This window comes from Falco peregrinus, chromosome 6, assembly GCF_023634155.1.
Source record: "Falco peregrinus isolate bFalPer1 chromosome 6, bFalPer1.pri, whole genome shotgun sequence".
NCBI classification, from domain to species: Eukaryota; Metazoa; Chordata; class Aves; order Falconiformes; family Falconidae; genus Falco; species Falco peregrinus.
Window position 1 is genome coordinate 21,898,524 of NC_073726.1, and position 12,395 is coordinate 21,910,918.

A 12,395-nucleotide genomic window follows, 5' to 3' on the forward strand; every position below is an offset into this window, starting at 1 on the left:
AGCTGCCCTGACGCTGCAGGACAGCAGAGCCTGGGGCTGGGCCAGCTCCAGAGCTGCCAGGCAGGGCAGAGCAGGAGCTCTTGCGGCTGGCCAGTCCAGTCTCAGCTGTGCAGTGCAACCAGCTGGATTATCTCGGCGTGCGGTGCTGTCACCAGGATCTACACAGCAGCTCCTGTTCTCTGGGATGAGCCTGGGCAGGCACTGGCTCATGCCTTAACTCTGAGATTACTCCCTTCTCTGCAAACGCCTGCTGGTCAGCTCAGATATGGCTGATAGCAGTGTTAGCAGGGGTCCCCCAAAACATCCCACCAGCTTCCCCAGGCGGTGAAGGGTTTTCTGGGCTTTTCCTCTTCGAGTGGCATATGAATGGAGCCTGAGTGCCCAGCCCACAGGGTGTCCGAGAAGCCCAGAAGTGTGAGCCTGTCCCCGGGGAGAAGGACCACGTTTGGTCCCTACCCAAGATGCTGCTACTGTGGTGAGAAATAACACCTGGGCAAAGGCTGCTGCGGGCACCGGGACGGCCGTGCGAAGGCGCTGGCGTGCTCGGAAGTGCCACCCTGCCACTGGCAGGAGCTGCCGCCGGAGCCTGTGCCAGGAGCCGGCACGGGGGCCGTTAGTCACGCTTTGCTCAGCAGCTTGCAGAGGGCTGGTGGAGGGGGCGGGTGGATGCTCCTGGCATTTCAAAAATGCCCGTTATGTTGTTGAATAGCTTGTGTGCGGGCTGGGACGCTGGTGGGAGAGCTGCCACCAGCGGCAGGCAGGTCTCTCATCCCAAGCCCTGCAATGGTGTCTGCTGGGGGTTTGGGGCTCAGCGGCATCTCTAGCCCTGGTGCTGGGCATTGCCATAGGACAGCTGTCACCCCAGGAGCAGTGGGAATCCACCCCTGGTGTCATGGAGCAGAGGGGACCCCAATGTACAGGCCGCATCCCACTTAGGTTCCTGGGGCAGGGTGTGCAGGATGGTCCCTGGTCCTGGGCACAGCCCCTTGCTCTGCTGAGTCCCCCCCAGCTGGGGAGCACTCAGTCTCCCGGGTCGCTGCAGCCTGGGGTCTGCTCCAGTGCTGTTTGGCTGCCTTGGCTCTGCAGTAAGAGCCCCCAAACACAGTGAACACCACGGTGCTGTCCCGATTCATGGGGAGGAGACACAGAGTTTCTCCGCCTTCAGTTAAAACCGGCTCTTTATGCAGGCCTGTGCAAATCAGCGTTTAGGGAGCCGTCAGCCAAAGCCCCCCCGGGGCACTGTCAGTTTTGCAGTGTCAGTTTTTGGTCTTTTTCCCTTCCTGGGAATTGTAAGTGACAGGGAAAATCAGGACAAATGCCCGCACGCCTCGCGGTGCCAGAGCTGGGCACGTGCTCGGGCTCCCTGAGGGGCACCGTGAGCCCCCATCCATCCTCCTAGCGCCCTGCGGAGGGGTCTGGGTGCGGGCAGCGGCTGCTCTGGCACTGAAGCCGCCTCCGTGCTCGGCACAACGCCGAGGTGCTCGTTTGCAGCAGCAGAGCTGACGTAGGAGCTGCTGGGGGGGGGGGGGGCGGGCGGGCGGTGGCAGGGAGAGGAGGAGGAAGATCCCAACCTGTCTTTGCACCGTTGAGCAACCGTGGCAAATTAGCTCCGGCTAATTTTGGATCCCGCTGCCGTCGCGGTCAGCTGCCGGTGCTTTGAGCAGAGGGGTTGGTTCAGGGAAACATTAAGGCTTGGCCTTGATTGTGGATTTGATGCTTGTGAGCGGCAAGAAGAAAAGTAGTGGAATGGAAATGTGAAGAGGCTGGATGCTTTTTCCTGAATTCCCTACGTCAGCTTGTCTTAGAGCACCCAGGGATTTGGGACAGCGCTGCTTAGAGTTGAATACATTACACTGAGAGCTATCCTCTGCCAAAAGTTGTTTATAATACAGCTTTGTACGTGGGGCTTGGAGGGCTGTGAGAGGCTGCGTCATCCCGTCTCCCTGCTGGGGGGCAGGATCAGCCCCCTCATGCTGGGAAGGGGGAGTGGAGCCGCTGGGCAGCCCCTCAGCCGCATCCAGGCTCGCTTTGGGGCTGTGCATCGCCTCCTGCCATGCACTGGCCTCAGCGCTTTGCAGGCTGGAGAAGGTGGCTGTGGATGAGCTGTGCCTGTATTTTTTTTTTTTTTTCCTCTCCTTTGCAAAATGCTTGGAGCTTTCGTCATGGCCAAATCGTCTCGGATCTCAGCAGGATCTGCCAGAGCCAGCCTGGAAGCTGCTCTTCTCCTGTGCTGAGTGCCAGATACTGCCAAAACCCTTCAAAAAGCAGTTTTCTGGTCAGGGAGCAGCACTGGCCTCTCTCTTGGTGCTAGACACCAGCTCCCAAAGCACCACCATCCTTGTCTTGCAAGGTCAGGGTGCAGGACCTTGCTCCTGGCTTTGGGGATGCTCCCTGTGCAGCAGCCTGGCTGTGAACCTTCTCCCAGGAGAACTAACGAGCTGCCCGAGCTGCCCTCATTACAGGGAGCACAGCAGGCAGGAATAGGCTGCCCTGGGGAGCGGTGGGGCACAGTGGCAGCTGGGGGAATAGCCCTGTGGCCCCCAGGTGCAGGGAGTCCTTGGCCCCCTAAACACCCAGGAGAGCTGCTGAGGCAAAGCCCTTGGGTGGAAAATCGTAAACCTTGTTGGGATCAACACTTGCCGTCAGAAGAAACTTCTTGCATGGAAAAGTATTGACCGAGGCACTGCTGTGACCTTCTTGCTCCCGGGGGAGCGGTGATGGCAGCAAGCCTGGTGGGGCTCAGTGGTGGGTTGCTGGAGCCCACCTGCCCACAGGACCATCACCCAGCTGTCCCCTCTGTGCACCGGGCTGCAGGAGCCTGGGTGTGCTGTGAGGGCTACGGCCTAGGGGGTTGGGGAGGAGGCAGTACTGGAGCATGCAGGCTCCGCAAGAAGGAGCTGCAGACATTTTTTTTAAAAAAATATTAATCCTTTCAATCCGTTTATCAAAGTGCCTTTCTGAGGCAGGTGAAGCCACAATAAATACAAAAAGGGAAGCTGGCCACAGCAAGCTGAGAAATTGTTAGCAAGAAAAATGACTCTGCCTCTGAGGGGGTGCTGAGTCTCCCGTTTTGCTGCTGTTGTCAATGTGCCACCCTCCTGCCCACGGGGTCCCTGGTGGGGGCTGCAAAGCACCTTCTGCTTCTGTGCACAGGATGGTGCTGCCAGAGCTGTGGCTCCTGCCTGGAGGAGGGGACTGGGTACCCGAGGAGGGAGGGGCACCTGGGGATTGCCCTGGCTCCTGCTGCTGCCCTGCCTGGGACCTGTGGCACTGGGTGTGCCCCAGGGGCCACATCCTGCAGCATCCCGTGCCCCTGCAGAGACCCCTTGCAGCCAGGTCAACCTGGTGAAGGGTCCTGCCAGGAAGTTCTGCCAGCATGGAGATGCTCAGGGCCAGGTGCGTTTGGCGAGTCCCTGCTGCCAGTTGTATCTTGGGCTGTGCCAGAGGCTGGGGTGCTGGGAGCTGGCAGCTGCCTGCCCTGCTGCCGCCTCCTGCCAGAGGACAAATGAGATCTGACCGCCACTCCTGCAGCTCTGACATGGAAGTATGGAGTGCGCGTGATGGACGTGTAATGTAGCGCAGGATTTGCCCTCGGATTTGACCTGCAGCTTCCCTGGCTGCAGCATCTTATTGTCACATCGTGCTTTTTCTAAGCCTTCTGTGGGAGGGAAGGGATAGATGCCCAGTGTGCTGCTGGGGTCCCATCCTGACCCCCCAGCAGTGAGGATGCCCTGAAGCATGAGATTTGATTACTCCACTTAGCATGCAAACTGCTTTGGGCTCCCTTCTGCCTATGAAAAACAAAGGTTCTGGGTCCCAGGAGAAGCTGAGTCCCTGGGTAGGGATGTCCCCTGGGGGGGTTTGCTGTGCCGAGAGGAGCCCTGGCAGTCCTCGATGTCTGCTTTAATTTTAATTCCTATAATCCTGTTATCCCTTTGGCTAAGCACATTTTGAGGGACCGATGTGCTTGCTGGGGCAAAAAGTGCTGCAAGTGGAGCAAGGCTGTGCACTTGTCCCTCCACTTACCCCTCAGCCCTGGCTCAGCTTGGGAGGGATGCGTGGGGCTCTGCTCCCCTGTTATGGGTGAGCAATAACGGGAATCTTTTGCCCTGGGGGGACTGGATTTGTGCTGAGAGCAGGCAGGGGAAGGTCCATGCCCTGCCAGCAGGATACACCCAGGTGCCTTGTCCTGCTCTGCCTGCTGCTGCTCGATCCGTGCTGGAGAGCAGCATTTAATGAAAACTGAGAAGATTAAAACAGCGTGTCCTGAGCCCTGCTGTCCTCTGCCTGCCTGCACAGCCCTGCCTGCCTTTGCCACCAGTTTTTCTAATTAATTTGCTCTATGGATGTGTGGAGAACCACCAGCCAGGACACACTGTTGCATGATCGTGGAGTGGAAGAGTCTCTGCTGTGGGGTGTGCTCTCTTCTCTATGTGTGCTTGTCCATCATCTGGAATCGATGCTCGTGGTCCAGTCCCTTCTCTAGTTTTGTTTCTGAAGTGAAACCCTGCGGGGCTGAGCCCTGGCACAGGATGGCACATGGCTGGCAATGTGCTGGTGTGCTGCAGCATCACTGTCTGGGGACCCTCTGGGGCTCAGAGAGCTGGACCACAGATGTGCTGGCAAGTGGCATTTGCTCCAGTGACCTACTGGGCACCGGGGATGGGGTTGGAGCTGCTCACTCTGTGCCATCTGCTGGGGGCTGAAGCCCGGGTGGGTTGGGGTGCATGCCAGTGTCACGGCGGTGCCCACCTCTGGGGCTGGTGCTGCCTGTGGGCATGGTGTTCACCTTGGCCTCTCTCACTCCCCAGGTGATGCAGGTGCTGAACGCGGATGCCATCGTGGTGAAGCTCAACTCTGGGGACCACAAAACCATTCACCTGTCCAGCATCCGACCCCCCCGGCTGGAGGGGGACAGCACGCAGGTGACCATGGGGATGTGTAGTGGGGCGGTGACCGTGGGGTGAGATTGGGTGGGTGCTCTGCTCTGTGCCCTACCGGTGTGACATCTCTGGTGGGCAGCAATCGCTGGCATCTGTGGCCATCCCTGGATGGAGTCCCCTCCCCATGAGGCTCCTCTTCCATCTGGCCTGACCCCCCTTCCCCCCACCAAGTACCCCCTTTTTCTTCTTGGGGGAGCCCCATCTCGTGAGATGCAGGAGCCTTGGGGAGGGTTTGAGCCTGTGCTCTGATGGCTGCAGAGAGACTGATGCATCCCTCATCCCCTGCCTCAGTTTCCCAATCTGTACAGCAGGTGCCATCACAGCTCTCTGCTCTGGGGAGGTGGGAGAGTCCCATTTCCAGGGCGTGGGGCTGCAGGTGGTCCGTGGTGGGACAGCAGCGCCGCTCAGGGGCATGCTGGCAGATGGGTGGCCTGTTCTGCAAACTCATGCCCCTCGGTGGATGGTCACAGGGGCAGTGGCAAAGATGCTGCTCAGCACCCTTAGGTCCTTTGCCAACTGCATGCTTTGGGCTGGGGCTGGTCCTCTGCTCACACGGCGCAGCAGCAGCTCTGCCCTCCCCTTCCCCTGCAGCCTGATGTTTGCCCGTTGCTGCAGGGCTGCTGGAGATGATGCGATGTGTGCGAAATCCTTCAGTTTTCCTTCTCCTCCCTGCTGTGCTGTTCAGCGAGGTGCTGGGCTATGCCGCCCCGAGCATCTCTCCCCTCCACCGTGGGGCTGGCTGGGGTCGGGGAGCCTCTGGAAGTAGCAGACTCGTTTGTCATCTAGCTCAAAGGAACGCTGAGGTCTGACTCCCAGAGACCTGCAGCGTCAAGATCTGATGGAGAAATCCCGGTGACTGAAGTCTTCAGAAAGCGCCGTATTGTTCATGCAGTTTGGTCTCTGCTGTGCTTGGTTTGAGCATCTTGCAAGCCAGCATGCACTGGACCTCGAGTCCCGCACTTGGCAGTGACATGAAAGTGCCCAAAATAAGCTCTGCCACACGACTGCAGGTCCCACGCTGAGTCCTCTTCACCTCCACTCAAAGAACCTCTGCTGGGCTGGGAGCCAGGGTTCTGGTTTGATCCTGTGCCCTGTTCTCAGTGCGGAGCGGGTGGTGGTGGGGGCAGCCGGTACCTGCCAGCAGGGCTGTGACCTGTGGCATGGGCCCGGGAGCGCGGCACTGCCTGGTTTTGCATGGTGGCAACTGATCTGAAACTGTATAAAAGCTCCTTAGGGCAGGGATTTATCTGCTTGCCACTTTTTTCTTTCTTTTATTTTGTTCCCCCCTAATGGTTGATGCACTCATGAGCTGCTGAGACCCCCACCGAGCACCCGCATTGTTCCTAGCAGAAACCTCATCTAACGCCTCTCAGGATGGCAAGGAGCGCTCCCGCCTGTGAGCGAGAGGAGGGCTTTCCAGCTGGGAGCAGAGAACCAGCCTTCATCCAGGATTTTACGAAAGGCACCTTTTCTAGGGCTGGTTTTTTTTTATCCCACACGGCAGTGATGTGCTGAGGGCTGGCTTTGCTGTGCTGGCGGGCGATGGCACCGCGTGCCACGGCTCCCCAAGCTGTTGGTGTGCACAGGGGCAGAGCCCGGGTTGCTGTGGGAACAGTAATTTGGAAATTCCTCCCTCCTAGGATGCCGCCTTGTTTTGTACACACTGAATTATGAATAACTTCCCAAATTAGCCTCTTCCTCCTGCTGTTTCTCTGGCGTCAGCACCGGGTGGACGGGAGCTGCCATGAGCCAAGTGGCACGCTTGCACGGCAGCCACCGGTGCTGGTGGTGGTGGGGACCTGCTCCCTCATGTCCCACCGGCACTGTGCAGAGCTGCCAGGAGGAGCACAGTTTCTTTGCGGAGCAATCGCGGTCTCCAAGGAGACTGCAGAAAGGCGGCTGTCCCCCGCCGCACTGCTGGCTTCCCTGAAAATCCTTCCCTTGCTTCGGCGCTGCAGCCCCGGCGCGCGGGTGGTTGCTTTCTCCTTGCCTACTGGGAGCTGCTGGGCTTGCTGCTAGCCCGGCCGCCATGCACGGGGATGCCCAGGGGATGCCCTAAATGTAGGCTGTTCCCCCCTCTCCCCCCTCCTCCTCAAGTCTGGAGTATCACTACAGGTGCCCCAGCACCCCAAAGTCACCAGATTGCAGCCAAATCTCTGGTCTGCAGCTGGCTTCTCCTTTGGGGAACTCGTTGTACGGAGTGGCCTCAGCATTTGGGAACACCTGCACCTTTAGGTTGCATCCAGCGTTTGCAGGTCCTGCTGCCAGACCCTCCGGTGGCGTGAAATTAACTGTCCTCATGAGCGTGGCCTGGCCAGTGTGAGCCCAAGTCACGCAGCACCACTGTGGAGCAAGAGCTGTTGCCATCTTCCTCCACTCCTTCCTCCTGCAAGAGCTGGAGCAGCTGGTGCTCCAGAGCTCATCCTGCCCTGGTCCTGGGGACCATGATGGCTGTAGTGACGAGGTTCAGAAAATACCCATTTGGGTACTTGGCCTGCCACTGCCGTGCCCGTCTTTTACTTGCGCACCCCTAAACCGAGAGGGTTTTGGGCCCTGGCACCAGTGCAAGCTCTCTTGTCCTTCATGGTCTTCCCCAGTCCTGCTTGTGGGTGCCTTTGCACCGTGCAGGAGCAGGTTCGGCCACCCCTGCTTGTGGGTGCCCCAGCTGAACCTCATTTCCTTCTTTCTGGGTTTTACCCTTCTTTAGGTCCTTCTGCATTTTCACCCCTGGCTCCGCTTATGTGGTTGCTTAATTACCTGTGAATGCAATTAATGAAATGTTTACCCCCCTCCCCTTCCAGATCATTAGTTTAAAAAAAAGGAAAAAACATCAAAAACCCCAACAACTGCCCAAAAAAGCCCTGGCCAGACAAACTGGGCTCCTTGCTCAGCTGTGTGCCCCTCTCCCCTATCCCTGGCTGGCCACATTGCTGCTCTCAGGGTGATGCTTGCTGCCCCAGAGCTCCCCCAGCCCCACAGTGCCTGGGGACCCTTGGCTGCTGCTGCTGCTCCCCTTTAATCCCTGCTCCAGCTCCTACGGTCTGGAGCTTTCTGCACTTGGGCATCTCAGTGTGGGAGACCCCCATCCTCACTGCCCTTGCAAAGATGGACCCTGAGCTCAAGGCATGTACACATTTTTTATTATTTTTTTCTTTTTTTTGGGGGGGGGGGGGCTTGATTTCAGGCTTTTCTGGAAGGCTTTACTCACAGCGCGTTGTGCGTGGGTCTGACAGCTCTGCAGCAGTGTCGGGGCTCGGCAGCTCTGGCTGCGAGCTGCTCTGCCTGCAGTCGGGGCTAGACACGTACCCACTGTAGCAGGTAGCACGTAGATAACGTGGCTCTGCCGGGGAGATCCATCTCCATCCCACCAAGCACAAATTGGTCCCAAGGCATCTGATCGAGTAGATGGGAAATGACAAACTGAAAATTCAGCGTAATAAAATCCTACAGCCTTTCATCTCCCGCCTTCATCACCCGGCGCAAAATGAATCCTGAGAGCAGGAGCTGATAGCATTTAATATCTCTATCACTTGTCTCTGTCGAGGAACATAACGTATTCAGATGAAGACGCATCTCCCACCACTGCCCAGGTGCTGGCTCTGCAGGTGCGGTGCCGCTGCCATGGTGTGTGGGGATGGCCAGAGCCCCCTTGCCAGGACACACACACACACACACACCCCCGATTGGGGCAGCATCTCAGGAGCAGGATGCAGGGTGGCTCCTTCCTGCTGCGCAGCATCAAAAATGCAGTGTTCATGGCAATCCTTCCCCAGGCCGTGTCTGGCCACTGCCGTGGCCTTAGCAACTTGCTGGGCTGGAGGCTGAGCTGTGCCCACTGTGGCTGGTGTTGCCCTCGCCTCTGGTGAAAGTGCCTGGTCCTTGTCTGGCCAGGCTGGAGCCAGGGCTGGTTTAAGCCCACAACCTGGAGGCAGGAGCTCGTTTCACAGCTGTGGTCCACATCTGGGGCTCAGAGTATGGAGTTCTCCAGTCTTTGGGGTGAGCAAGGTGCCTCTGAGCAAGGAGAAGCCCTTCCCCATCGCCGCAGCTGATGCCCATTGCTACAGCGTCCCACACTGCTCAGCCCTCCTACCCCATGGTGGGCTCCGGGCTCTGTCCGTCTTGGTGACGGATCTGGCTCTGCTGACGTAGGTTGCCAGTGTGTTAGATCTGGCCAAGGGCCAAGGGCCCTGCTGTGCTGGGTGTTTCCATGGATGGGAGGAAGAAGAGCAAACCCTTGGGGAGGAGTGGCGGCTGCAAGGTGCCCTGACCTGCCAGGTCTGCTGGCGCCAGCGCTGCAGGCTGCAATGGTTGATGCAGGTGACGATTCTGGCTCAGGGACTGGGGCTTTCCTGGGTCTTGGTGTCAGCACTGTTCCCGGTGTTCAGGAGGTTTCATCTGTGCTTTTTTAATCAGAAGTTCACTCCCTTGGACAGCTAAACTACAGAATCTCGTTAGTGGCTCTGTGCTTTAGCAAGCTAGATTTGCCCAGTTGATGTGATGGCAGTACAAATCTACTCCAATCCCCCAATTTATCTAAATTGATATCTTAATTGGTAATACTCTTGGAGTGGGAGAGTCAAACACATGGACCCTGATTCAAAGAGGAAAAAAACGGGATAAAAACATCCTGCTGATGGTGGGTTGGGTTTTTGTGAAGTCTGGAAGTGCGGCACGGTCTTCCCTGGCCAGAGCAGGGCTGTGGGGAGGGATGCAGTTGGTGCTGGGGGCTTGGGGTTTTGGCAGCATTGGGGCCCCTCATCCCTGGGAGTCGGAAGGAGGTGGAAAGGGGATCAGGAGCAGAGATGTCTTGGCTCTTTCCTGGCTGTGCCGCTGCTCGGGGACTCCATGGTGGCTGTGCAGCGGAGATAAGGTTGACATTGGCAGTGGGGGATTTCTTCAAGGATTGCCTGGATGGCCCTGGGGCACCTTCCAGCTGTGTTTTCTGAGGACACAAAGCTGAGGCTGTCCAGTTTTTCTTGTTTATTCTGGATGGTGGCTCACACCTGTCCACTTGCCCCGCAGGTGTTGGGGTGCTGGGGAGGGCTCTCGGGTACCTTTGGGTGCCTCCAGCCCCCTCCAGCTGGGCGCAAGGCGGTGGGTCTTCAAAGTGGCAGGGCCCCGGTGCTGTGCCTGCTCTGGCTGCCAGCATGCTGCCGGAGCGCTGGCGAGCCTCGTGTCTGCTGGGGCTGTGTTTGGCACGTTGGCAGCTAATTGCAAAGCTGACACGAGCGTCAGGGCTGTCACCACACCGGGCAAACTTGGAGGAGCAGATGCTGCTGCAAACAGAAAGCAGTGAAGAGCTGGAAATGTAGAGAAGCTGGAAATGGCTTCAGAAAAGACAGAAGGATTTGGGCTTGGATTTTTACGCCCGCCCCCCCCCGGCTCTCAAATGAGCTTGTGTGCAAGTTCCTTGGCTTTCTGATATGTTTCCAAAGGCAGGGAACTGCTGACTCCCATTGGGCTGCGAGCAGATGAGGGATGAGCCAGCCCTCGTGCCTGCCAGCCTCTGGAGAGTGGGAGCCGTCACCTGTGAGGGGTCCTTGTTCCTGGTCGGTGGGGAACCTCACAGCCAGGGATCAGCCCTGCAGGGGGGGCTGGGAAGTGGGGGAGAGCCCACAGCCATCAGGCTTGACCCACCGGCTGGTCTCGGCATTTCTGCTTGGTTGGGATGCAGGGTGCTTGCAATACTGGTTCTCTTCTGGTCTTACGGTAGGATGATGCTGGGCAAAACGCACACGTCCCTGTCTGTCTGCCCACCTAGCCAGGCACGATGTGTCCTGCTGCAGAGAGCAATGACGGCAGAAGGTCGGTACTGGGGCAGCCACACGGCTTGGCTCTGCTGGGCTTCGGCTCCTCACGTGGTCTTTGACTGCAAACTGTCGGCTCCCAGAGGTGCCGGTATTTAAGTCTTGCAAGGATTTTTCTGTGTCTTTAATCTTGTGTCCGATCTGTCTTCCAGCAGTGCAGCCAGGTGACTTTCGTCACCCCCTCACCTCTGGGCAGTGCCAAGCGATGCCCGGATGAAGGCAGAGCATCAGCTGCGCGGCGCGAGGGCGGGTGATGAATGGCAGCCCCCAGCAGCACCGCTGCTCCTGCTCCTCATCATTCTGCCTGCCAGCGCTCTGCCACACTCCAGCAGATTTTAGAAAGACCTGTATTTTACCCAAACCCCATCAAACGGCAGTACTTTCTCTCTGCTCCGTTCCCTGACACTTGCTGATTGCCAGGATATTTATGGGAAACTGGGAGGTTTTGTATATATGACCTGCCCAGCTTGCTGCCATCCCCATCCGGCACTGCTGGAGCAGGAGCTACTGGGGAGTGTGCAGCTGAGGAAGGGCAGGCAATGGACCTTGAGGTCAAGGGCAGCCCGGACCCCTCAAGTTACTGGTTTTGACGTTCTTTGAGATGGATTTATAACCCATTTGAGATCTGGGAAACAAGCTGTTCAGGAAGGATCCCATCACACCCGTTTTTAGCAATCACATCTGCTTTATCCTTGGAGATGAGCTTTTTCTTCTAACATTGTGACACTTTGGGGTACCTGATGGCGCACGGGTCTTGCTGGCAGAGCCTCAGGTGCCTGTGGGTGCCTCATCCTGCTCAGCCCCTCTCGGTGGGAGCCGCCCGCAGTTGGTGCCGTGCGAGGCAAGGCGAGGGCTGCTCGACAGATGGTTTGCAGGTGTCTGCCTGGTGCTTTTCTGCAGCAAGCCGGATTTTGGAGAGAGGGTGGCTGCACTCAGCTTGGCAGAAGTTCGAACGTTAGCTGTGAACGTGGAGCAGTTCCTCCTGTCCCTGCAGAGGCTTTTCTGGCATCCTCGGCTCGACAGGTTCTGGGGAGCGCGGGCGACACCGTGGCCCCTGCCAGGAGAGGTGGCGTTGCAGCACGGCGCGGCTGGCTGTGTCCCCACTGTGCTGCCAGGGCAGTTGGGAGTTCAGCGGAGGCTGCTTGAAGGTGGCACATTGGCTGGGGAGCGAAGTGCTCGGTTTGCGTTGCAAAGCTCCATGGAGCTGTTCGGGTGACAGCACAATTCACGGTGGTTATGATGCCAATGGCGCGGCAGCACAAGCTTCTTCAATGCCAAAGACAAGATAGCCACTTGGTTCCCCGGCTTGTCATTCCTAGCCCCTCTCCGGTTTGGTAGTGGCAGCAGCTCTGCCACCAAGCTCTGGCTTTCCTGGGGTGGTGCAGTGCTGGTTTTCCTTGGCAGCTCCCACCATGCTTGCCAGCATGTGTCCCTGCCTGCACATCCATGGGCAGTGGTGAGCCGGTGCTCCAGAGGGCTCTGCCTGCTCAGGAGCTCTCCATTGCTGCCAAAACCCTTAGACACAGTTTGGACTCTCCTCGGGCTTCTCCAGCACTTTTCCCACAGGGTTATTTTGTGCCTCCCTCCTTCCCTCCCCTGCCCATGAGCTGCTCGGCGCAGTGGTGGCAGCTCACTGGTGTCTCTG

At 58.1% G+C, this 12,395-nt stretch overlaps 1 protein-coding gene across 1 annotated transcript in view; it reads left to right on the forward strand.

The window, feature by feature from the left end:
* SND1 (staphylococcal nuclease and tudor domain containing 1) overlaps nt 1-12,395 on the forward strand; it is a 128,908-nt gene that overhangs the window by 15,350 nt on the left and 101,163 nt on the right. The window contains exon 10 of the mRNA XM_055807921.1: nt 4,812-4,925. Within this exon, the coding sequence (XP_055663896.1) occupies nt 4,812-4,925 (114 nt within the window). The remainder of the gene's footprint in view (nt 1-4,811; nt 4,926-12,395) is intronic.